Here is a 27,201-nt window from a genome sequence, read left to right on the forward strand (position 1 = left end):
TGCAAACTGAAGTACCTGTATGTGTGTATGCTCATGTGTAATTGCATATAATCTCCTGGACATGTTGTAATGAATCTGAAATCTTTTATATAGGGTTCTAATTTATCAAGCTTCAGTTATTTGGTTTGATTGCCCTTGGTAGGTTTCTGAGGTATTTACTCCCGGGTGAGAGAAATATTTTCGTTAGTTGTAGCAATTGATAGTACTCATAAACTGTGTTTGAGCAAAATCAGAGTATGAGATTTTGAGCTTTCAGTTACTAACACTGATGAACAAAGGGACTAATTGAAAATTTTTCTTAAGATTCACTTCAGGAAAATTTCATGAATTTCATGATACTTTTATGAAAAAAAGTATCCTTTTTTTTTAAAAGGTGGTTGGTGAATGTGGTTGACCCACTAAGAATAGAAAAGGATGCTTGATGTAAATGGTGCAGTTAGAGTTCTGCTGATCTATAATAGCTGGAGGGAAAAGTTACTAATTAACAGTAAGTAGATGAAAAGGGCTGCTTGGGCTGGAGACGGCTGCATTTAGGAACTCTTTTACCAGACTGTTCAGTTTCTATTTTAATTGTTACAGTAATGTAAGCAAATCTGTTAATCAGAACTTTAAAGCATGTAGCAGCATCTAGAAAATAGGCCAAGTCCAAGTACGAGAGAATATGTCACCATGTAAATACAGTATTTTTTAGATCAGGTTCATGTTCTGAGTACTAACTTTAATTTTTTATTTGTTCTGGTTTTGTATCCACTTTGATTACTTTATCCTGAGCTAGTTTTGTTTTTCAGCCTCCACCAAAGATACCAGATAAACAGCTAGATGAGAGGGAGCACACGATAGAAGAATGGAAAGGTGAGAAGGACATTTTAGGTATAATAAGGCTTTTGGGAGTAGGCTGGGTCACAGTGATTACTGTTGTTAAGGTTCTTCTGAGCAACCTAATAGTATTTACTTAAACTGCTTGTATTGGCAAGGGAATAGATCAGTGCTTCACAACCTCTTGAATGTTGGGACACTAAAAATTTTCCTGCAAAAGTGCTGAACCTTTGTAGAGAGCTTAAGACCTGCTCATTTCAGTCACATTTTGCAAATCACAAAGGCAGTGTTTTTAGGGAGGGTAACTCTTCTGGGCAAACTGCTACAACTGAAAAAGATGCAAGATCTTGAGTAATATAAATCTGAAGTAGAAGCACTAGTCTTCAAATGAAGAACATACCAGCAGTAACTCTACTCCTTTCAAATCAAGCAGAGGATTTGAAAGAAGAAGCCGTAAGGAGTGCTAATGATAGGCAAGGTAGTTACAACTAGTTAAAACTGGTGTGGGAGACGTTGAAGGTTATCAGCTATGGGATCCTGAGGAAGTAGCTGAGGTTGAGGTGTGGAATGGATTGTAATATGACATAAGACTCATAACTCCAAGAGCATGGTCTTTAGTGTTCAGTACTGGTTTAGTATGTATATTTCCTAGTCATATATAAGTTGTAAGATGATAAAGTATAAGGGGAGCATATTTGTTACTTGGAAAGCTTGTGCTTAATTTTGAAAGTCCTTCTAAAAGGGGTGGTATTATTGCAGAGGTTCTAGTTCTATAAAAATGCAGATCCAGATTGCAGGCTATAAATGCTGCATTTAAGCAAGAATTTAGTGCAATTGAGCAATCTAATACTTTGTACTGAAAATGTCCAGAAAGGGATGTTAGACCTCTATAACCTTTTTATCCCCAGAGGAAAAAAAAGCAGGGCAAGTGTTTCATGAATCATTTTTGACATTGTTGGCTGGTAGTGGACACTACTACCACACTTTTAAGTTGCTTTCTGTAGAAACTGACTTTTAATTGTAAAGGCAAAGATAAAGAGAATTGTGGAAATTCCTCCTTCCAAGCAATGTTATCTCCCTTTTGAGGCAGATGTGCTGAGGATATTTCAAGCAATATGGAGTTTACTTTTGAGACTCCCACAGCCCTTGAAATTGTAATTCTTAAATGCTTTTTTCTTCCAAACTGAACATTGCATTAGCTTGCCAGTGACAGATAAGAAGTAGTATTCTTACTGTCAGCTCTTACGAGTTGCATTTAACATGTTTAGTCCTTTTTTTCTATTGTTACTTCTGTAGATTCACAGCTGAAGTATTTTCTGAGTAATAAGTTGCCATTAGCCTAGAAACCTTCTGACCAGTACACAGGGTGTATGATTGATTTGTGTTAGAAGCACTTCTGAACTATTTAAGGATGGCCAATTTCTGTAACTGGAAAATAAAGTTGCTTTCATTTGGAGTGACTAGTTATGTGCCAGTATTGTATTGCATTTCATGGTGATCTAGAGCTTTAGATGTTGTTGTTACAGAAATTTAGTGGCGAATGTGTCTCGAGAGGATGGCAGTGTTGTATGGGCTTGTTCCTACCTATTCCTTTGAAGCCTGATGATGAGTTTATCTGTACCAAAGAATCCATTGATAAAAACTGAGTGATTAAGACTCAGTTTATCCTCAGGTGCCCAAGCAGCATGGACAAAAGAGTCTTAGAGCAGTACCAGCAGTAGCAGAACTTAGAGCAGTTCTCAAGAGTGCTAGGCCATTGTAGCTCCAATTTAAAAGAATCATACATTTTTATATCACGTGCCAGTTGTTTCACAGCCTACAGCCTGTTGTTCAAACCTAATTCTGAACAGTACTAAATCTATGAAATTAATTTAATTTACACTTTAATGGGAGATGTATTATCGATCCAGTCTTGGCTTTGCAAATTCATTTTTTGCCTTCCTTTTTCTGCACTTTCAGAGTTGATATACAAGGAAGTCATGGACCTGGAGGAGAGAACCAAGAATGGGGTTATACGTGGACAACCAGCCCCTTTAGGTTGGTTACAATAAAAGCATAGTACAAAGCTACATTGAGTTGTAGGTCAGGAGGGAGTAAAGCTGTTCAAGACATTCAGGAGTAACTGAACTCAAACATAGGGCTCTTAAATTACCAGTAACCCCTTAAATTCTTTTTGAGATATTGCGTATTTGAATGGAATGTATGGGGTTGACACCTCTTTTTATTAATCTGTTAAATTCCTCTATTATTGTCCCTGCGTAACTGATGCTTCATTCATTTCAGTCCTCAAGAAACATCTTGTTATGTAGTAGTGCTCTACTGCCATAAGCTGGTTTGATGTGTAATGTGTAGCTGGTATGGTTTCAGATAAAGATATAACCACTATTTACATCTATTGAGTAATGCAACAGGATTTCTAGGTGGGAAAATTACAGAGCACTTTCAGAAACTGTTGCTGAATTTTGGAGCAAAATGTACCCTTTAACTGACCATTGATAGGACTCATTTGCAGTGCTGAAAAATGATGGTAAAAATTTGAATGCACACTGCAATAGCTGTCCGAGTTCACTGAAGTCCAGACTCTGAAAAAACACTGCGTGTCTGAGTTTGAATGTATGTATGTAAAATAGCTGACACCAGCTATTTTATCCAGCCTGAAAGGGGAGATCTGATGGAAAAACCAGGCCCCTTCTTCCTTTAATAAAATGCAGTACGGTCTGTCTGTGATTATGCAGTACTATCTATCTGTGATTTTTAACCTTCAGCCATCAGCATTTACTGTGATTTGACAGGTGTCATGCCATGTGAGTTCTGTGGTTCATGACATACCATTCATTAAGCCCTGCATTAAAGACTTGTGGATTTTATTTACTTTGACAAGGGATTGAGACACCTCTTCAAACTTGCTGAAACAGGGGAAAGTAATAACTATTAGGAAGAGACAGACTAATGCAAGTACTGAACCATGCAACTGTATCTGCAACTGATTTGCTGTTTTGTTTCTCATAGCACAGGTGCAGCAATGATCAATGGCTCTCAACATCCATCTTCATCGTCATCTGTCAATGATGTGTCTTCTATGTCAACAGATCCAACATTGGCCTCTGATACAGATAGCAGTCTAGAAACCTCAGCTGGACCTCTGGGTTGCTGTAGATGACTACTTGGTCTTTTGGGGGGTGGGAGGGGGGTCCTTTTAGTCATTAATAGGGCACCTTTAAAATTTGGTGGTATTTTTGAGTGTTTTTTCAAAAATAATCGTAGAATTCATCATAAAGTGCTGTAATTTTAAACTGTAAGTTGTGTTAAAAGCAGCCACTTTTTTGCTGTAATTAACTGTAAAATATTAAACCTGATAATTTTTATTGTGGTTTTAAAATCTGCATATTTGCTTTACTCTTATGCTGCTGATCTTTTTTTACGGAATTTGTAAGATTTGTTTTATCAAAGCACATATTAATGTTGTGGTCATTACCATATAATGAATTATTTAAGATTTTATAGGTTTTCAATTTTTTAATTAGAATTTATTCCAGATGTTTTGTTCATGATATCCTTCAAAGTTTTATGCTTGGTCATAATGTCCATGTCCAGGTGGAGAGGGAGGGATTTCACTGCAGCCAGCTGTAGTTTTGGGCATACTACTGTGGTGCTGACAGTGAACAAAGTCCTCTTTTATTTTGGCCACTTGCCTGTAATACTTCAGCAAAAGCAACAATTAGTGAATTTTTTTTTTAGAGAAACAGTATCCAATCCTTGGCAAACTAATCTCATATGAACAGTTTTATGAACTTAAGAAAGCAAAGCATATCTTCAAAGCTGCAGAAATATCTAGCCTAACAAAGTAATGTGATGTTTTCTGCAGAGTTATGGCATGCCAAATCTTGTGATCACCATAAAACACGAGGATACTTCATGAATAATACATTGCAATGCCAATAAACTGTTTACTTCTAGCTTGTAGCCTGTTTTTGTACACACAAAACGAAGTGTATCCAGGATATCTAGACTGCCAAGAGGGAAAATGAATATGCTGTAGCTATACTTTCATGTAATATGTGATTCTTGGGAGTTTTGTTTCTTGCTACTTTTGTCTACTAAGGCAAGTGCTTTTTGGGTAGAAGAGGGAATGACATAAATGCAGTGGGGCAAAACTTCAGCTGTTCTTTCTCCACCAAAAGTAACTGATTGCTAAAAACCATAGGAGAACCTCAGGATTTCTGTAGCTAATGCATCAAGTGAGCAATATATGCCATCCAAAGGAGGGAGAAGTAGTGCTGTATAAATTAATATTTATCTTCATTTCACCATGAGACCAGTGTAGCAGAAATCTTAATAATGGTTCATTTTAAGTCATAAATAATTCAGTAGTTTTCAGCACTGATGCTCTGGGTTTCAATACACTTTTTAAACAAAAGATATATTGAAATATATAGAACAGTTACTAAATAGTCATGTAAAATGGTGCTGCTCCTCACAGAAGTATTTTAACTGTTTACATTTTATATTTACAGAATGATTTATGTGTAACCTGACTTAAGTTTATGTATGAGTTTAACAATCATTCAGAATTTATTCCTTTGGAAAATGCAGATTTTTAGTGAAGCTAGGCTGTATAATTGATTGCCTTGTGTAGATGCATATTTTGTGTAGTGAATTAGAATGTGAAGAGGAATTTAAATTAGTAAAGCTCACAAAAATGAGCATAAAAGAATACAGAAGTCTTGCCAGGCGCAGAGCATAAGCAAATAGTATAGCTGGCTACAGAGGTCATCCAGGAATGACAGATGTTCTTCAGTGTGGTTCCTTCTGCTTGTTGGGTTAAATAGGTATGTTTTTGAAGTTCTAATTGAAAGAGGAAAAATCATCTTTGCAGTAAGTTTCAGAAAAAATAGAAGTAACAGTAATGCTTCCAATAGCTAATATATGTTCTTAGAAAACATGCAGGGTTACAAGTAATGGTAATGTCTCAAAGATGACTTAAATTCTGTTTTCCTGGCCTGGCTAGACTACTGGTAAGTGCTGTGTGCATGTAATTTTGCTTTCCTCACTTGTATCTGATATTTCAATATTGCCTTTCTAAACCACATTTGTTAAGGCAATTATTTTTACAGGATCCTGCCAAACTGTATATTACCTCAGAAGAGGCAGGACATGTTTGGATTCATCTAGCACTGGAACATAGAAAATCTGCTCAAGTTAAACAGAGACCGACAGAACAGTCTATTTTGTAGGGGGAGGGTTTATCAAAGTTTAAGCTGTGAATTAAGCCAAAATTTTGGTCATACAACAGTACTCCATTGTTACATAGGGTCAAATGATATTCTGGTCAGCCCAGCAAAATGAAGTCAAGACTGACAAAATCAACTTCTGATGCCTGTAAATGCTGTTAAGAGCAGAATTTGGTAAATATAATTGCTATTTAAATTTATTTTGGACCCCTCCAGATTGCAGCGGTGATTGAAATATTTTGAAACTTTGAAATAATTTTTGCTATTGCTTTCCAGTGTCCCAAAGAAAAATAGCTTTAAAAATGAAGTTCCTAGGTTTTACCACAGTGTGCTGTCTTTTAAAACTTCACTGAGTTCATGAGCTCTAAGGAGAATTGAGGTTTTCTTCTTTTAAGGTAGGGTTAATCATAGAATGGTTTGGGTTTATGAATGGGTGGGACTGTCCACAGCAACCCATTGCTGTGTGAGTGAACTGTACTTAAAGGGATTATTTAGGTAAGGACAGAGTTTTGCCTGTGGGAACCTACAGTTCGCTTTTGACACCATCTGCAAAGCAGTGTTGCTTCCCCTCCCCCCCCCCCCCAGTTGCTTGAATTTTAGATGAATCAAAGTGATAGTAAATTCAGATTCAGTAACCAAATTATCGCAACAACATGCTAGTTTTAACTTCCCTTTTTATTTATTGAAATATAAAATTATTTCAAAAATAGTTGTACACTGCCACTGATAGCAAACAAATGGGCAGCGAGTTCAGCTGCCTTTGTCTACTGTTTTACGATGTTAGATTATATACTAATACACTGTACACTTTTATTCTTAAAGTATTATTAAGCTTTATTTTAGTCTGTAATTCCAAAATCTCCTCATGACAACAGGCTTCACTAAAGTGCATGCAACTTTCGTCTTCTAGGGCTGTTCCAATCCACTGGGAGTTGGTAGGGATGGAATTACAGTGAGCCATCTGATTGATTTCTTATGTCAGATGAGGTTAAAAGTTGGACAAGACTCGATTAATTTCCACCTTCTCTGGTCAGAGCTGTGGCAGGCATCAAGGATAATAGCTCCTCTATTTTATCAAGAAACAGGTTCTTCCAAGAATTTGAAATAAAGGAGGAGGTGGAATTAGTGCTGCCACCATGTGCTGCACCTCTGCTCTGTGAAGTCTTTTGTTGATGCAGGACTATGGGGTCAGGATTGAGGCTTTTGTGTGTGAGAAGCTGGACTGCCAGAGCTGTACCCATCAGCTGAACAGCCTTAAGACCAGCTTGACTGATCAGGTCACCTCTGCTGTATTCATCCTGCTAAGCTGAACAGATGTGGCACTTTTCCCTATGTGGGTGCTATGCGGCTTGGGTTTTTAGTTTTGAAGAACCTTACTATGCTATATGCAGTAGTATTGTTCTGGATAGGAATTCCAGCTCGATACAAATATAGGATCAGCATAAATTGTTATTGGTGAGTCCCCCTCTGCCAACCTGCAGGTGTGAGTTCTGGGAGGTGGTGTGGTTTAAGCCCAACTGGTAATTCAGATGGGGGGGAGCTCTATTCAAGGCGGTTGTGGCACTGGCACCCTCTGCTGCCTGTGTGTGTGAGTGAGCAGGGTGTTACTGATGTGGGTTGGTTTTATGGAACACAGGCTGTTTGTTTGGTTAGAGAGCAAAAATTAAGCACCTTGACAGGCCTCTGCATGAGTATAATGCCCTGCTTTAGTGTATATGGCATTCATATCAACACCGTGTAAAGGAAAACGATCTAAAAGCTTGTACAAGGAGGATGGTTCCTATCCAGCCAGGGATCCAAAGTGTATGACATTAACTGTTTCTCAATTAAGATTAGAGGGGAAAGGGGCGAGAGAAGGTTGTTCACCTTACACTTGGTCTTATTGTTTCCAGTTGCTAAAGGAAGTGAATTACTGTTTCTAGATACATTTTTTTATTTGCTGTTGACAGCAGCATGTCTATGCTGTTACATTTTATTTTCCTGTCAATGTTTTGGTTTTTACATATTTAGTTTGAGGACTGGAGCTGAGGCAGAACTGTCTGCATTTTTCAGTAGGATTAGAAAGAGGGTTTTAATGAAGAAATGTGAGAAGACTCTACTGCCTACCCATATTTTCATTTAATTTATTCTTAGTTAAGGGCACTGGATAAGAGTGGTATTTTAAATGAACTCTTTCACTCCCTTCTCCTCTTTAGATATCTCTGCATTACAGAAATGTGTCATGAATCAGATCACATTGTGTTTCTACTTCTGCAGTTAAAAATTAAGCTAGGTTTTCTTGAACTACCTCACACAAACTTTCTATGTTTCTTATGTAAGCAAAGCTAACCCATGCTATTGGAACTACACTGAATGTGAATAGAGAAATACACTTCCTTTAGAAAAATAAACCTATTGGCCAATGTTGAGACAATATCAGTAAGTATGTTTCTTATAGATTTCACATAAGATGGTCATATGTGTAACATATAGCTTGTGTACAGTAATGTACATCTAGAATATTGTGCTAGCTGTAAATTGGTGATTTTATTATTGTAGTCTGGTTTTGTAGGTAAAAATAGCTTACTAGTAATGTCAGCTCATCCTTTACATTTTACAAAAGGAATAATTCTTGGTAAGCTTTGCATACAGATGAATTACTTTTGTAGGCCCAATATCTAGTCTATTTTTGAGAGTTCTTTAACTTTTATTACTAAAGTTGAGAAAAAAACCCTAATTATTGTGATCATTCCTTCTAGCCCCTTTTGAAGTATATTCTTATTTTGTCCCAAGAAATATGAAGGGGAAGATACACCATTAAAAATGCTGGGGAAAACTGTACTTTTTTTTTTTCTTCCCACATTTGATACTTTTTCCTGCTTTTCCTTTATTCCCTCCAAATAAGCTGTTGGTGGGGCATTACTGAGAACATTGTGGTTTTTTTACTCATTCATGCCATAGGTCATTATGTGTGCACCACTGGAATGTATACATTGTTATCTAGTATGTCAATTGGTTATAATGATATTTTAAATAAAAAAGAAAAAAAAAGTTTGACCACTATGAATTTAGTGTTTCTTCTTCATTGCTAGGCTGGAGTGGATTTCATAATATGGCTACAATTGGAGTCTTATTAGCATCAGTCCTTCCTGAGAATTCATCTGTTTTAAATGGTACTTAAAGCCGTCTCTTGTGTGTGAGCTCACTGATGGGCACAGTGACACATTTCTTCCATTTCTCCATTGTTGTGGGCTTTGGGTGTGCCACAGACTTAATACCAAGTGTGTTTGTGACCACTGGGAATCCAGTCTTACTTCCTTGCTGTCAACTGTAGCTGCCTTTTTTTCCTGGAAATGCAGCTTCTGGGATCTTGTGTTTCAGAACAAGGTAAGCCATGGGCTGTCTAGTGTAGGAAAAGAGGGCCCAGTCCTTTTGCCCTCAGGAAAATCTTTCTTAAAACTTCATCTCAGAGCAGCTTGAAGGATCTGGCCTCTGAAGAGCTCTTACTGGAGAGCTAATGTGGGTGCCAGGACCACTTCCTGCACTGCCACCTATCGTGGGGCTAAATCCTAACAATGCATTTCGTTGCCTTCATTTCCAGCAGGGTCTCTTTAAACAAAGGCTCAAGCTGCCCTTGAGTTTTGTTGGTCTGTGTGTTCTTTGGTTGTCTTTGTATACCTCTGTAAGGGAAAGGCGGTACTGCAGCCTGCTTTGTTTCTCTGGACCAGCTATTCATGAGGTGCTCTTCTAGGAATGCAGTGAGGTTCAGAAATGCTCTTTTTTATTTGCATATGTTAGCATAAAGTGCAGCTAATTCCGAGTAATATATATTAATACAGAGGAAGGCCTGCAACAGTCTTAGCTCTGCCAAGAGATCCGTCTGTGCATGACTTAGGCCCAGAGCTAAACCACTTCATTGTGCTGCTGGCTTGCATGGAATTTGCTAGTGAATGTAGATAATTCAATAAGCTATCATTATTAATTTTCCTTTTCATATTAGAAATGTTATGGAGACCTAGAGAAGCTTTCTGTTATTCCGTAATGCTACTGTTTAGCTTTGGCTTGTTGTTCATGAACCCGAAATGTATTCCTCATGAACAAGAAGACTTGTTGCTGAAGCACAGTAATAGGGAAATGGTCAGTTCCATTAATCAGTTTGAGTGGATACAGTTTTGTTTGTGATACTGAAAAGAATTAATTTTATCCTGGATGCCAATTAATATTATATAGTGCTACATAGCTGACACATGAAGCTATCCGGGAGCTGAAGATTGGGGATAGGTGGGCTTGTTCCCCAGTTCTATGTAATGGTTATCTAAATTAAATACTTCAAGAATATCTAGAATTGCAGCTGCATTTGCCTTCATGAGAGTTAGCCAGCAGTTCTGTTTAATGCTTGTCTTGCATATTTGGTTTTTAGGCTCCTAGTCAGCATGGCTCTGTTCTTAAGTTTGTAGTGTGCTAGAAGTAAAGAGAGTAGTCTGCACTTGATAATATTGCATTAGGTCCTGTATGTAAGTAATCTAAGGGATGTGAGATGGATATAGTGAAAGGTACCTATGTGGGGTGTAGGAATAAAAAAAGGCATTAAACAACCTGGATCTGAATGCCTACATAGGAACTTTCTTTTTACTGATGTTCTAATTGTAGAGAATTACTTACAACCCAGTTCAGGCTACTCTCTAATATTAAGGTTTATTTTGCCATGACTTAATGCTACCTAACCCACTGTGCTGTTCCAGCTCGGAATCATGGTTACAACAGTGGCTTCTCACATTGTGCATCTTAATGCTGCTGTTTTAAACAAGCCATCATGTTCCTTGCAGGATCAGTTGTGACTATCAGTAATAATACAAGGCAGAGGGGTGGTGTAGAAAAGAGGTGAGGGTGATGCTACTGCCTGCAGGTGGCAGGGCTGCCTCGGCGGAGCACCCCGGTACCCACCCAGGCTGCCTCACGCCTGGGGCTGTAAGGAATCCAGCACAACCGGATGTTCTGGGAAGAAGGGAAAATGTGAAATATCTGAATTAACCTATCCCTACAGCTTACTTTATCACCTTCCTTGACTTGTCTTAACCAGGAAAGATTAGGTTAAAATGTTTAGGTTTGCTCACTTTAAATGGATTACACTTCTGTAAGACAGAGAAGTGTTACAGTGAGGTAGAAACAAGTTAACTTCTAGATGTTTAAATACTGAAAGACCTGGATATCTGTGAGATGAGGAAAAAGTCAATACTGAAAGGTGTGCTATCTGCTGACAGGTAAAAAAGCCCATTCTAAGGTTACTTCCAGACTATGAGTTATAGTCTGCTCTAATAAGAAAATACAGATTCAGGTAAGTTTTTGAAAATACTTCAATAAAGCAAGCGCCTTCTCTCCAATCTATATTTTCCCTTCAGCCAGTTCATGTAGTTGTGGCATTTTTCCATTAAAAATCTTTTTCCTCTGAGCCTCCCAAGCTGCTTCAGCTGTCAAAGATAGATGCCAAGGAAGAAGAAACAGTGCTGTGAGCATTGCCTGGCAAGCAGCATTCAAGCTGAATCTGGTGGAACAATTTTCTGTGCGCAGGTTCCACGTGGCTGAGGGCACTACAAATGTTAGGCAGAACTTCCCAAAGCAGTCCCTTGAGGGGAAGGTCAGCCCTGGCCCCTAGTTACCAGAAATTGCAACTCCATTCTAATGATTTTTCTGCAGTAGAAGTGATGAACTTGGGCTGCTGGGTGGTTTGTTGCACTCCTCCTGTCCCCTCATCTCCTTGTGAACTAACAACAAGAATACCAACTGGTGTAATAAAAATGTTACAAAGCAGGTAAGTGTAAATTTTCCTGGGAAGGTTAAAGATAGATCCTCACCCTTCCCTGTTTACCTCCCCTGCTCAATTGCACTAATTTCTCTTACCATAGGTTTTGCTATGGAAGTTGTATAGATAAAAAACCCTCAGCAATTGGAAGCATTTCAATGACAAGAATCTTCTCCTACCTTTATGTCTGATCAGTACGTATCAATCATGAGATTTTCTTGCAGCTGATACTGCTCTATTTTTGGCTCAAAACCCCCAGGATACCTAGGGCAAAATGTGCATATTTAAAGTTCCATGGAGTTTGTGTGGCCAATCTGATTATTAACCACATACATACCGTTTAACTAGTTGCATTTTTGTGAAACACTGGACCTGGTTGCTGGGTAAGGAATAATTTTAGTAGATTACCAGATTTTGGTATCTTCAGCTCCTTTGTAGACTTTGTTTTCACATTATCTTCATAAAATAATGCTACTTTGAAGGAGTGAGAAATCTGAACAAACTTTATGTATGTGGGGAATAGGAAGAAAACTCATTAAATCCGTGTGGTAAACACACTGAATGTGGTGACACACTGGGACTGCCATCTTCCCAAGCACAAGTGGAGGAGGCCTGCAGCTCCAGGCTCAGCCTGTCCCTCGATTCTGGCCACCCCTCCCACCTTGCAGGACTTTCCACTGTCCTTGAGCCAGTAAAAGGTGCAGTAAGTCAGAGGATGGCAGCAGTACAGGTATGGAGAACAGCATCTTTTGATTTGGAGATAAAAAGGGTGCCCACTCTTCCTTGGCAGTCTGGCATCTAAACTTTCAAGCGTTATGTTTAGCAGTCTTTCCAGCTGACCCAAATACTACAGCACATGTAAAGACAATGGAGCAAGTGTCACTGAGAGCACAATCACTGTAAGAATTACTCATAATACATGAGTATACCAGAACAAAATGTGCATTTTCACTGGTTTTGCCAGACATAGAATTTTCTGTGCTGTCCATCAGCTTGTTCTACTTAGCGCCTCTAGCACTTTGACTCCCAACAGTTAAACATCCTAATGTGGAAAAAAACTCTTCCATTTCCTTCTGCAGGAGGTGATTTCTCTTCTCAGCATCTTCACGAGCACGTTCAGAATTCCTCAGCTTTATCTCCAGCATCGTGTATTTCTTTCGTTCTTGGTCCAGTTCTTCTTCTAACCTAACTACTTGTTTCCTCAGGTCTGCACTTGTTTCTTCAATTCTTAAAACCGAAAGAGAGACAGGAGAAGGAAAAGAAAAGAAAAAAAAAGGTGTTTTTTTAAGTGGCTGGATAAATAGTGCTGATGCTTGATAACTATAATAAATGTGAGTTGTTCCACTTAAAGCTAAAATATTCTAACAGAAAGTTTTAAAGGAGGGCACTAATTGTCATTTCATTAATGTTGAGTTTAAGGGTAGAGACTTCTTGAAAATTAGAGCCTCTTCTATTTGTATCTTGAGAAGATATATTCAAGTCTTGTAAAACAATGCTTACTTTTGGGTAACAGACAATGTCTGAGGAGGTCTATTAACTCCTCTGGCTGAGTTCACATATTATTCCAAAATAATCTAACCTCTGTTTTAATCCTGATACTGTGATTTGCTGTATGGATATCCAGTACAGAGGAACATCCTTTGAGGTCAAGTAGGAATGAGGTCACATTCCTTCCTCACCATGCATTTTATGCTATTTTTCTGTAAAGTTTGTCGCTGACATTGGGGTAGAAAAATAAAAAATTTTCATACTGTATAAAAGATTTTACAAAGACCAACATTCCATATAAGGAAGAATCTGAAGGACAGACCTTAAGTTTATCTGGGCACAAAGCTCTAGTGCCAGCCTTATGATTTTAGAACTCAGGCTTTTCCTAGGGAAAGTGTCCCCCTTCTAACTTAACAAACCAAAACAAAGAAGGAAAAAAACCAACCACCAAACAAACAAAACCCCGCAAAATAAAAAAAAAAAACCCAAACAAAAAAAAAGGCAAAATCCAACAACTACAAAAAAACCCCAAAAAACCAACAGCCCAAAACCAACAAAACCAATGAAAAACCAAACCAAACCAACCAAAACCCCACTATCTCTTAGGTTCCTTGATCTCCATAATACCCAGCTGTGAAGCTGGGGTGTCTGGCTTCCCTGTGAAACTGAATGGGTTATTTTTAGGCAGGGTAAATGACATTCAACAAGGGCAGGATATAGACTCCACAACAAAAAAAGAGAGAGAAAAAAAAAGATGGTCTTTGTGACAGTCCCAGAAGGCGTGAGCTTTATGACCACCAAGAGGCAATTTATGCAGGCAATGCAGTGCATCCCCTTAACCTATTCCTTCACACACACAGCTAAGGGTGGCAACATGATCATTGTTATACAACTTCCACAACAAGCTAAGAAGTTGCACACAGATGTGCTTGATTACTAAGCCCAGCAGACCAACACCTGCACTAGGGAGTGAACAAAAATGTGTACCATGTCTGCAAAAACCCACCCATCTTGATGGAGGCAAACTTTTATCACCCAGCTGGCTGTCTTCTGTAGTACAAGAGGGCTTTTCTGAAGCCAGGATGCTTTCACACACAAACACATACCCTTTATAACATTTTTGTTACATCCTACAGCTCTGAAATCCCAATTAAATTCTTCCACCACAAAGTTTAGGGGTCAGCTACAGCAGCCTAAACTAGCTGTCCATGTCCTGAATTACATACGGTCACTTAACCATATTTCTCCATACACAACATAATACTCCTCTTCAAGATACTTCCAGTTCTTTAAGAGTTCCAGGTGGTAAACATGAATTACTGGAACTCAGCAGAGAATGTCTGATAATTATACTAACCTCGAGGGAGAAATACTCTTGAACAGGCTGGTTACAGGAAGGCCATAAAACTTGCCTCCCTCTGACTAACACAGAGAAAATGGGCAGTTGATGATGATAAATAACAGCTTTTTCCATCAGCAAGTGCTCCTTACCTCTGCCCCAGGCAGGTACTGACTCTGCTTTCCCTCCGCTTATGTATGTGCCAACAAAAAGCTCATATTCCTTCATTAAAACATGCCCTGCTACACACACAGAGTTCTGCAAACCACACAAGCACATGTACAATTGTAAAGGAACTAATTATTACTTTTGGGGACTAAATTATCTTCAATAAAATAAAGCTAGTGAGGCAGCCCAAAGTTTTCCTGCTAAGCTGCCTCCTTTCTTTGCTAGTTAGCTCCTGTCTTTCCACAGGAGCAGACTTCCATGCAGTCTCAAAAGGAGCATATTTTTGCACACGTAAATTGCCGCAGATGTTGTAAAAATATTGCAAAATTTCTGAGAGCTGAAAAACTTGGCATGAAATTCTTAGACTTGACAGCAAGATCCTTCAGGCTGTAATCCTGAACAGCTGGAGTCATCGTGTTTAATACAAAAAGGCAGTGATTGCATCTTGCTTGATTTTATGAAACTATTAGTTCATTAGGAATTTTCCTCTCAGCTACTTTGCCCTGAGAGACCTGGCCAATTTACAGACCTCCCCCTCCAGCCCCAGTGCTCTCTGTCCATGCACAGCTGGAGGGAAAGGCAGCTGTTAGAGCTGAAGCAGCTGAAACTGCTCAACAGCTGGAAAGAAGAACAGCTCTTCCTGGATGGCCCCAATGTAACAGCGGAAGGCCCCTGCTGGAATGGTTTCACTGATAAGAGGTGTAAAGCCATCTCTCCCCCCAGGCAGCAGGTACACATTATGTGTACGTGCAGATACACATTTCCAAGTTTTGCAGCCTAAAAAAAATTAAGCCAGGAACTACCATCCTCATTCACAGACCTTTTCCAACACACCATGCTAGCAACCAGTGCTGTTCTCAGCAGCTCTTCTACTGGCACTACAAAGCAGGTTAAGCTTTTCTCCCACTCTGTGATGTTAGATGGGAACTAAAACTGCTACATGGTCTGATTCTCCTTCCAGCTTCACATATCAAGGCAGTACAATGCAAGAGGCAGAAAAGCTGCAGTTTGGCAAATCATGACCATAGGAAATCATAAAATCGAGCAGGAAGGTAGCAAGTGGAGTTCCTACCTTAAGACCTGCCCCACTGGCAGAGATCACAGCTCAAACACATTTTTGTGAAAATACTTACTTACAAAAAAAAAAAAAAGAAAAAAGGGCAACAAACATAGCCTAAAGCTGTGCTACTGTGCTATGCAATTCCTACAAATAGTCCTCTGTGCTTTTGGTACCGTGTTTGGGAGACTGATTGGAAATTGAGACATGTAAATGCTACCAGTTTTAACAATTAACACCTTAACACACGTAAAAACGCTGAGAACTCAACTATCTGTAAGAAATGGGACCTACAACCTCTCTTCTGTGCCAAGTATGTGTGCTGCAGAGCCCAGGCCAATGATGATTATTCTGTATTTTAACATGGTGTGCAATTTTGCATATGGCTGTAAATTAAAACATATCTAATTCCTTTAAGCAACAATATTTCATGTGCATAGTTCCCTGAAAGTCATTCTATTCAGCACTTAAGATTCACAAAGCCTAATACACTAACTCACACAAATGAATAAATATGACTTCCTTGTTATTATAACAATTTCTATTTCCTACATCCCCTGCCCTCCTACACATCTCTGCTGTAAAACGGAAGGAATTTTTCTGAGCACAGATCTGCAGTACAGCACCATCAGTTGCAGTTATGCAAATAAACATCAGAGCGGCCTAAGAACTACACAGTTCACATATCTGCTGTACAGGCAGCACCTTGCTGCTACTTTGAGTCAGTGTGCGTCCTTACAAGCAAAGGACCACCACAAGTACATCAAAAGTCAAAAGTGAGATTTCTAGAAGTTTAACACAAAAGGGGTACTAAAAAAGTTGTAGCTGAGATGCAATCCCAACACCACCACCACCACCAAAAGCTCACCAAAACAGAGAATAGCCAAGATCAGTTTCCTGAAGAATGTTTCCATTGGGAAAAGCAGCAAGCAGCCCTCGGTGCCCTCTTGACACCTACACAGCCTAACAGAGTTCCTTGTTAAGGCCTGACCACCCTGGGTCCCAATCCCTCCAAGATGTTTGCTTTGCTGTTTCTCCAGGGACACTAACTAAGAGCAGATTTTGGTATTACCTGTGCAGTTCTAATTTCCAGTGAAAACACAGAATGTGAAATACTGGAATTCCCTATGTGATGGAATCCCATTATTTTGATCCTCTCAGATCAGAGGGAGGGAAGTTGTAGTCAGAGAGCAGTGAGGAAAGAGCAGAACCACATCTGCTGCCTCCCAAACCCAAACTCCAGATCTGAGAACCTGATATACTTGGTAACCCACACCCACGTTCAAACAGGGGTAATGCTGACAGACAACTGTCCCCCCTGCAGATGACATTACCTTTTGATACTAGTTTCATACTCAGTCCTCTGTTTGCTCAGCTCTGTCTTTAGCTCCACCACCAAGCTCTGTAATGCCCTAGAGCATTGGACAGAGTCTCTGGAAGCTGCAGCCGGGTTGCTCTGTTCGCTGCTGCTGCTGCATGCCTGAAACCTGTCAGAGCTGTTCTCCAGATCTGCAGTCTTGACCTCACTTTGAGACAGTGAGTCCTGAGTTATCCACTCGGTTTTGAGAGAGCTTAAAGCAGAAGAGTCACTGGCCCGGCAGGCTGCGCAGCTGCTGACCGAGTCCATCACAGAGATTTCACATGATGATGTGGACCACGTGGTGCTGGCCATACTGTGTGTGCTAAGGGAGAGGCTGGATGAAGGGACATTGTCATAAGTAGAAAGTCTCTGGGAAGAACACGAGTCTTTAACTCGTTCCCCAGAGGCTGTCCGGCGGTGGCCTCGAAGGGAGTACAGTCCATTCATCAACCAGTTCCCACTGGAGGAGAGGTTGGGGATATCTAAGGATGAGCTGCCCAGCTTTGGACTCACAGACCGTGCTCCCTGCTGGCGGAAGGAGTATTTCCATGGAGGCAGTGTCTGCACTCTTTTGCTGGGGCTGGTGGCAGGCTGAGCCGATTTGCCACTGTGCTCTGAGGGAGTGTTTTTCACCGCAGGTCCAGGAGTGGTCTCTAGTGCCACAGCATTGCTAGAAGGCGAATCAGCGGGACTGGGAAAGTTGTTTTCTGACCTGCTGTCATCCCCATCCTCCTCGGAGATCCACTCCACAGTACTGCGCTGGCGCACAGGTCTGATTTCCAGCTGGCTCCCTGGCACATCAGCCTGAGGAACAGCAAAGATTCGACCCTGTTCGCTTATCAGCACTGTCATCAGGTGCTGAACTAGTGAGGTACCTGTGCAGAGAAAACAAAGGCAAGCATTTGATGAGACATGGAAGACTTCAGACACTCCTGTCTGTGAGATGTCCTGTGAGCTCCTCGTGAGGCAGACCTGTGGCCACCATGCACTGCAATGGGTCTGCACAAACATCTGCTCTAGACCTTTCTGTACAGGACTGCAAGAGACAGGAATCGTTCCCTTTGCTGGAAATGGGGACTGTGAAGGATGCAGGTGTCAGCACAGCTCATGAATGTAGCAGAGTACAAATGGTCACTAGCAATGATTAATAAGTTGGCCTGCTTAAGGACACCTCTGAGGTTGACAGATGAGGACACCTGGAAAACAGGGCATGCCACACCAAGGCAGGGGTACAGAGCCAGCATCAAAATCAGTGTTTGAACCCATCCAGGACAGCATATCCCTGTGCAGATACGCATGCCAGGTCTGAACACACTAACCTATTTTCTGGGATAGAGCACCACTCTGTCCAACCTCCAAAACCAGTAGGTTTCCAGAACTACCTTTGCACCCAGTTTCACAGTCTTAACAGACCCAGAGATAGTGCTTATTGAAGAAACAGAACTTTCAGTTCAGGGCTTCTGCTGCACACAGTGTATAGAGAAATTTACAGAAAGTATGACATCTCTATGATGCAGGCACTTGCAGAAAGCATACAGCAAGTACAGAAAGTATTTGCAATTATTTATCCACAGAAATGAGTTGTCACCTTTTTCCAGTAGTAGAGTAGACCATTATGAACTAATAGAGAACATCACTTCCCAAACCTAATACAAACTACTTTCTACAAAAGAGGAAAACCTTTAAAAGAGCAAACATGTAATTCTGTCTTTAAGTATTGTTCAAAATAGAGAATAAGACTGATGTGCTCAGGGGTTCAAGATAAAAGCCTGCATTTAATAGTGAGGTTTTGGCCTGATAGCAAGAGGTACTGAGCTCACCTACAATTTCTATTTTATGTCTGTGAATGCAGGGAAGAAAATAAACCTCTCTGGAGAGAAGGGATTCCTAACAATTTAGCTGTCACACTTCAGAAATTTCTATTTCAAATTCATGATTCAAATTTGAAGACAAACACAATTAAAGTGCTTTTTGCTAAGAACTACCAGCAGTATTTTTTTGTATCAGTTGGCTTAGCAGATCCATCTTACCCTGAAGGTAAAAAATCTACTTAGTCTTTCCACTTCTCTGTTATTTCTGTTTAATCCATCTTCTATTCTTAACTAACAATGAAACAAAACATTGCCATCACTGTTGCTTATGAGTATAATGATCAAGATTAAAAATCCAGTCACTGGATCCCCATTTTTCTACAGTTCAGGTCTGTGGTAGTACAGAATTCCAGGTCAGGTCGCTGCAGTGTTTTTATTTGATGATTAAGAGAGACCATGAGACCACAACATCTGTGGCACCTGTGCACCTACACACAGCACAGCACCTCTGCCATCAGGTGAATGGCATAATGAAACACCTGACGTGTATGAACCTGAAATTGTCATTTGTAGCAACAGAACATAAAGCATTTTATTGGCCAAGGCTGAAAGTCTTTATCAGCGCTGGAGCGCTGGTCAACTGGCCGCTAGGGGAAGTCACAGCATCACACAACGGACTGAAGTCTCAGCTATCCCCACCTTTGTAACACTGAACAACCCAGCATCTGCTCCTGCACCTCGTTTTTCTCCTTCCCACATTTTTGTACCTTCCTTGCTTCTAGTGGAAGGTCTTAAATCTACCCTTGATAATATGGCCCACACCTCTGCAGCAGGCTTCGAGTCCCTGAACAACTACAGTATGTCAGGTCGTGCTCTGAATTGGATCTGCTGCCTTATAGTGAGTTGCCATCTGGAGGGCACACATGTGCAGTACTTTTCAGAGGTCATTTGTGCAGAGATAAAGAGACTGCTGCTACTAATGCATGATAATGTTGGTGTTCCATGAAGGATTTCGATCATGCAGAGCACCGTATGAGCTGTTCCCTACAGCTAGGGAGCAGTGCCAGGGCTGAGCTCAGACATCCTGGGCACGGCATCTCCATCTGCGCATAATGCTGGATGAATCCATCAATTCTTTTTGCAGGCTTGCCAAGATCCCACAAAACTTGATGCAAAGACTGTGCTAAAACTTGCACCACTGTTGTGCCCCAGTGGCACCTGGGAGAGGGGCTGTATCCCAGCCCCAATGTCAACCAGCCAGAGATCATGGCCTGGGCATTTCCTGACCCATATGGAGGTAGATAATTTTCAAGCTTCAGATTTTTACATCCAAAATTAACAGTGATTTTCAGCTTACTCCTTGGGTTCAGTTAAGTTCCGACCCATACCCAGTCTCCTTAGAAGAGAACACTTTAAGACACCTAGTTGTAGCCACTGTGGCACAGCAAAATCTACAGTTCCTTTACTAAGCAAAATCTACAGTTCCTTGGCTGTCTAACCACCAAAATGCATCTACACTAAATTACAGCAGTTTGGTAGTTGAGCATGCTCCTTCTGAAGAACATCTGAGCTTCCATTTTAGCAGTGGGTTCAAAAAGAGTTTCACATAATAATTTACAAAAGGGCAGAGGCATCTTCATGTGGTAGAGAGGAGAGACACTCCCAGGCCAGTGGTGAGTGGAATAACGGAGGTGAACCAGTACATTCCCTCATAGGCACTGATGAAAGGGGTTGCTTCACTTCCTGCTGACTGTGCAGTGAAGTGATACAGCTACCAATGAATGAATGACTTTCAGCATACTCTTACAGCTCCAAAACACAGGTATTCTGTTGTCTCATAAGAGTGGTACCTACCTTCCATCATGGTCACCGGATCTTCCATTTTGGGCCGTAATATATTTGGTCCAAATACAGTAGCCAGGTTCTGCACACTCATCTTGTTAATGCTGGAGTGAGCCTGAACTTCATCAAGGAACCTTGAAAAGCCCCCCCAGAAAAATCAAAGGAGGAGAGGAATAATAAGCAAGTCACTTCTCAGATTGTAGACATTCTGGAGCCAGGACAGTTTTGTCCTGTGCTTATGGAAACCTGGTACCTGAAATGCTTCCAGGGACTAATGCAACATAGATACTCAGTAATAACCTCAGATCCCTCCTAGTGTATGAACAATACTGGGCATTAAACGATAGATTTTCACATTTTTATAGGAATTCTCCAATCGCACAGATTGGCTTCTGCCAGTTTTCATTCCAGATATGACAGTAGTAAAAAGACATTTCAGTCATGTCCTTGTCCTCGAACTAAAGGCCTGTGGAAAGAGCTTTGTGGCTTGAACCTAATAAAATACAGATAAAGAGGTAGCCCAAATGCTTCTTGTGAATGCATACATAATTAGTCAAGTTGTAAAAATTACTATATGACATGCAAGCCTACAATAGCAGGACATAGGACTCAGTGGCTTCAGAAGTGGATTCTCACTCTGTCTGTACTCTGTTTCTTAATCTGTTGATAATTTCTGGATGATTGGATGGGTTTTGGCAGGGAAAAAGTTTCCTTGTCATTCTGCACTACTTCAAAGCTTCTACCGGCAGCAGTGGCTTTTCTAGGCACTCTCATTATTTTTGCAGCTTTGCCCTGTGGTGGACACTATGCTGAGACCTAAGAATCCTCAGTTTCCTTCACTGAGTCAGAAGCAAATTCTACTTGCCTTTCCTTTCCTCAGTTCTTCAATTAGAAACATGTAACGTTGTATTCCCCTGCTTCAGCTATCTGTGTTTTGAGGTGCTCAGTTATTAAAACAAATGACTATGTGCTTCTATAGTAAAGCAAAATTAATTTTTAAAGCATTCAAAAATACATTTCAGAAATGCTATCTGTCTGTACACTTGGGAAGGGCTTGACATCTCTTGAATAAGTCATGTGTTTCACATCAGCGTTTGTGTCTACTGCCTGCTCCAGATGTGCAAATCCCACTGTTCATAAAAAGACTAACTACCGCGGAGACTAAAATACAACAAAGTTCACCACATTGTATCTAGGGTAACAGTCAGTTCCAGCTCCCAAAAGACATTCCAGCCCACTTTGCAAAACTGGGAGACTCAGCAAAGAGATGGGAAGAGACAAGGCTGCAGAGTCCCTGGTGCTCCAAGAGGAAGCCATTCCCAACCCCACTTCCAAAACAGAGCTGAGGCCAGGCTGGCTATTATAACTGCATCTGCTACTCAACTTGTGTCATAAATCTTCCAAGTGTGTGGTACCTGGAAAAAATCCCTTTCTTTACCGGTCTCTAAGTGCTTCTGAAATAAATAATATAACATATTAGTATCTCTGCTGTGGGTGACAGCAAATTGCCTGGTTGATATTCTTGGATAAAACAAGAGCTTCCTTCAGGCAGGCTGCACATGTTTTATAGGAGCAGTAACTTACCTGTAAAGTGATGTTTGAATATTCATACTTTCAGAGTAAATTATCTGCATCTAAGACCAAGCCTCACGAAACTTAGTAACTTTTCCAAGTGCTAATTAATTTCACTTACTTGCATATGTATTTGAGGAGGTTGTAGTTGGCTTGGGGCAAATTCTTCACCTGTTTAACCAGTTCCTGGGTACCCTGAGGGACAGAAAAAACAAGGAGGAGAGATATCAATGTAAATGATGCAAAGCATACGTGACTTTCCTTCAGTACTACAAGGTCCTCTTTCCAGATTCAAAATCACAAACAACAGATGATAACGCAATGAGGCTTTGCCTTAAAAGAGGTGTCATACAGTGTGTTGTCCAGAACCTGATGTCCAGAACTTGATTTGGTTCTCAAAATCAGTGAAAATCATCCTGTCAACTTTAATGGTTGATGTAGAAGCCTTCCATTAGTGAGGCCTGCTAGTTTTCACAGTTTGCTTACTGACATTGGTATAAATGTACCAGCAAATGTGCCTTTTCAGCACCTGGCCTATTTGAAACTTTGAGGCATTGAGTGTAGTACAAATACATTGCAGTAATGCTCACCCGAGCACAGGAGAGTTTTTTCTTAATAAACCTGAATGACATTCCAATTCAACTACCTCCTTTTTAATAACTTACTTCCATTTGCAGTCATTCTGAGTTGTGACATATTTCCTCATAAAATTTCTATCTTTGCATTAAAATGTAAGATGAGACATCTGCTGGAGGAATGACTTAAAACCCTGAAGCTACTGAAATCATCTAATGAAAACCTCTGACTCAGAAGTCTATTGTCCTCCCAAGCATCATTTGCTTGTTCCTGTCAATGCTGCAGTTGCCCTAGAGACTTGCTGGGTTTTGAGATAACTAAATCTTTTGTGGGAAAACAGATACCCAAGCACATTTGGGAAGAGCGAAGCTGCTAACTAAAGAGGGAAGGCTGCTAACCAACAGTAGAGAAATTCCAGAAGCAGCTGGCTCCAATCCAAAGAAGTGAAGTTGGACAGCCATTTAAAACTTTCCTCAATTTCTAAGGACTGTTAGGGAGGGAATTCTGTTGGACAGCTTCTTGAAAGACCTTCCTGATTTCTCTGGTCCAGACAAGTCAGAAAGATACAGAGAACACCACCTTTACCCTTAACATCCTGAATGTAGAGATGCTTTTTTATTCTGTTATGTCCCAGCACAAAAAAAAAAGTCCTCTAATAAAAAAAAAGAAACTTTAAAAAAATTCTTAAAAGCAGTAAGTCCTTTTTAATTCCTTAGCTTAAAAATTCTGCTGGTTTAACTATGACAGCAATGGAGACACCAACAAAAGACCAGCCACTTTGAAAATCTTCAGAAAACTTGAATCAAGGACAGGTGCTATGGATGTGAAAGTTAAGGTCAGTTGTTCAGGTCATCCAGCTTTCAAGTGAGAAGTTTGAACTATAAATGGGTGAGATAACGGACCTAATTTCCTCTTGAATTTTCCTCTGTAACCCAATTTATTTCAAATACAGAAATAGGGATGGTATTTGGCACCGTATTTCAAGTGCTTTAAATTAAAATACCATGGCTCCATTGGATGCAAGAGGGGCTTTGGAACAGACAGTGCAGGCAGCTGTGAACAGCTGGGAACATGAGCTAAAGGTACAAGATGTTACCTAAAAGAAAAAAAAGTTCTAAAATTTATCATCCGTGCTCTGTCACGAGGAATCACAAATGTGCTATTACACAGATTAATAAATGCCATTATACAGAGAGTTTCTTCATATTCGTCAAGGTATGAACACTTGCCAGGTTAAAAAAAAGCTTTCTCTCCTGCTGCAGCCTTTATCTGGCCTGCCACAGGTTTGAACCCACCAACAGATGCCAGAAGGCTGAGCCTAGTAACACCCCAATGAAAGAGTAAAGGAAAATGCAAGCTAGAATCTGCTGCATTATTAACAAATAGCACCAATGATGCTTATGGCTGCAGCCTAGCAAGCAACAGAGGCACTGCACTGTAATTCAGCCTGGTATTTTGCAGTAATAACTCTTACCCTGCTGAAAATGCTGCATTTCCAATTTACCACAGATGCATGCTTTCCAAGGAGTGACCCCAAAACCAAGGGTTTTGTAATGTGTGTAACAGCTCAGCAGCAAATAGTTGCTTCTAGCTGGGATAGCAACATTTTAGATGTTCACTCAAATTCAGACCTCTCTTTAAAAATTCAAAGCCACATGCTTAGCCCACTGAACTGCTGTATGCATTGCCAGAGGACAGGCAGTAGTGAAGGCTAAAATACTACTATATTTTAGCCTTTTTATCAAGTCAGCTCGGACTCAGATGATTTTTTAGAGATGTGAAGATCTTTTATTCGTTCTTACTCTAAAATTGTTTTTAATTTTCAATCCCTCCCAACCAGGTGGGATTAGAACGAGATCTTTTTTTAATGCTGCACTCCTGCTGAGATACCTGGAGGCCTCAGCACAGCCAAAGGTCTCTGATACATTTCTCTTCGCATTCCAACACCAGAGGTTAGTAGGGTGCAGAATGAAGATGAACAGCAATCTGAATGAAAAATGGAGAGTTTAGGGCAGTGCTGTTGTATTTTTTGCTGCAGATGGTGATTAGGCCAAGCTAACATCACACTATCTATGGTCACAATGTACCAGCATGAGGTGCCAGCAATTTTATCTGAACAGCTATTTTGCCCCCAGTAATTCTGTTTTTATCGGGGGGAGGGGTGTGTGGGTATATAAAACTAAAGAAAATGACACTTTGAGTCCGAAACTCTCGCTCAAAAATTCAAAGTGAAAAATGAAAACAAAAACACTTCAAATTAAAACAGTAACATTGCATTTTGTTTCCAAATACTTTTTCAAAATGAAATATTTAATTTTGAAATTTCCTGCTTATAATTTCATGCTAAAGAATTATGCTTTCAGTGAAACCACATTTTTGAGCAGTGGGATTTCCTATGTGGTAGGCGAGTCAGGCCCTACAGGCTGGGTATACTTTGTGCTACATTCTGCTCCACGTGCTACTGTGCACGTACTGCCTCTCCACCCTTCGTGTATACACTTCACCTTTCTTTCTGAAAAAGTAAACAGCCCTTGTTGAGGTTCCAGATTTTCCTGACAAATAAATATAAATGCTTATGTTTACAGCAGTCTAGCAAGACAACTTTGTGCTATTAACAATGCTGTATTTTGTAAGCTTTCATTTTGGCTATCTAGTGCTCTGCATTGCCTTTCTAATCCAAAGAGAATATTGCACTAGGAGTCATTTGAGTCTGGCCTTGATCCCACAAAACCAACAGAGATATTGTTTCCCAAACTGCTGCAGCCTGTGCAGGCAAAATCAGGCAACTACGTAGTTAATAAGCTGAGCAGTGATGTACAATTACGTTTGCCCAACTTGGCAGTGTCTCTACTCTTGTGCAATAGTGCTTAATGGATCCAAAACTTCCCAGTCTGCACATCTTAAGACCAAAACACAACCAGCTCCACTGCCTTAGAAATGCTGCTGTTTCGTGTGAAATCAACCGTTGTACTGTCTGTAACATAGCACTCTGCAAAGTTGCCTGAGGATCAGGAAGAAAATGAGCAAGTCTTGGAGCTAGTAGTCACATACCTGTACCCATTAAAAGACAGCACTACTAGTGCACTGGCACACTGATGTGGCTGTGTCCAGGATGCAAATGCATATCCACATGTGGCAATATGCTGTGTCTTATACAGAAATTTGCTTTCTCAGAGTTGGCTACAGGATACATCATGTGAGTACAGATAGAAGCAAACTTGCCTTTTATCCGTAAAAAATGACATTATCAGATATGCTAAATTTGACGCATGCAAACAAGCATCTTCCTATGGGCATCAAGAAGGATTGAATCTCCCCAGAGTCTTCTGCCACTTGAACTGAAGGTGAACCCCAGGCTCTCAGTAAAGAAGTTTTTACAATCCCCACCAGACATAAAGATGCGAGCACGCTTTTGAGGCCACACACAGAAAAGGGACAGAACTGTAGACTGCGACTTGCAAGCCCTCAGGCCTTTGCTTCTTTAGCTGACACTAACAACAATCCTTAGAGAGCTTCTTTAAATTTCTGGTTTAGAATGTGGCACAGTTCCACCCGCATTAGACCAGATCCAACGTGCCTTTTCAGTCAGCAAAGAGCTCAGACATCACCACAAGAGGAACAATATGGATGAAACAGACCAATCAATCATATTGTAAATTATCCTGCTCCTCCCAGGCACTGAATCAAAATTTCCATGATTGCCACAGACTTGGAGGTTTTTGTCAGCCCCTTTGCTTGCCTGGAAACCAAAGAGAAGAACATCAGAAGAAGGTTCTGGGAAAATATTCATAGCATATTTCCCCCCATTTTGGGATAATATCATAGCCTGTCCTTTCATAGTGCCTTTCCTCTAAGAAATACAAAGACCATTGCACTGAACAACGTCTCATCCACCAAAACTTTGGGAAGCTGTTATGATACATGAAACTAAAAATGCAGAAAAAAGGAGTGACTTCATACAGTTTATTAATGAGTCAACAGCAAGGCTTGGAAAGGAACCCAGATCTCCCACCCTGCAACTCTTGCAGATTATTCAGCAGAATTTGCTCAGGAAAACCACCAGGCTACAAGACTGACTTCAAAAAAGCTCCTGCTTCAAGCAGGAGCCTGTGATACTAATGCCCAATTCATGGCTTCAGCAAAACTCAGTGGAAGGTTCCAG

At 40.4% G+C, this 27,201-nt stretch overlaps 2 protein-coding genes across 9 annotated transcripts in view; one reads left to right on the top strand and one right to left on the bottom strand.

The window, feature by feature from the left end:
- MAPK8 (mitogen-activated protein kinase 8) overlaps nucleotides 1-9,093 on the top strand; it is a 52,769-nt gene extending 43,676 nt beyond the window's left edge. For 4 of the 5 annotated variants that reach the window (XM_030486298.1, XM_030486302.1, XM_030486301.1 and 1 more), the window contains exons 10-12: nucleotides 789-852; nucleotides 2,776-2,853; nucleotides 3,831-9,093. In XM_030486298.1, coding sequence (XP_030342158.1) covers nucleotides 789-852; nucleotides 2,776-2,853; nucleotides 3,831-3,976 — 288 coding nt within the window. In that variant the 3' untranslated portion in view covers nucleotides 3,977-9,093. Of the gene's footprint in view, nucleotides 1-788; nucleotides 853-2,775; nucleotides 2,854-3,825 lie in introns of all 5 variants that reach the window. The other variant, XM_030486303.1, reaches the window with a different exon arrangement.
- Nucleotides 6,625-27,201, bottom strand: part of ARHGAP22 (Rho GTPase activating protein 22) — a 153,177-nt gene continuing 132,600 nt past the window's right edge. For all 4 annotated transcript variants that reach the window (XM_030486295.1, XM_030486294.1, XM_030486296.1 and 1 more), the window contains 4 exons: nucleotides 22,585-22,658; nucleotides 20,904-21,025; nucleotides 17,213-18,113; nucleotides 6,625-13,053 (listed from right to left, as the gene is read on the bottom strand). In XM_030486295.1, coding sequence (XP_030342155.1) covers nucleotides 12,825-13,053; nucleotides 17,213-18,113; nucleotides 20,904-21,025; nucleotides 22,585-22,658 — 1,326 coding nt within the window. In that variant the 3' untranslated portion in view covers nucleotides 6,625-12,824. The remainder of the gene's footprint in view (nucleotides 13,054-17,212; nucleotides 18,114-20,903; nucleotides 21,026-22,584; nucleotides 22,659-27,201) is intronic.

This window comes from Strigops habroptila, chromosome 5 (assembly GCF_004027225.2).
Source record: "Strigops habroptila isolate Jane chromosome 5, bStrHab1.2.pri, whole genome shotgun sequence".
Classification (NCBI taxonomy): Eukaryota; Metazoa; Chordata; class Aves; order Psittaciformes; family Psittacidae; genus Strigops; species Strigops habroptila.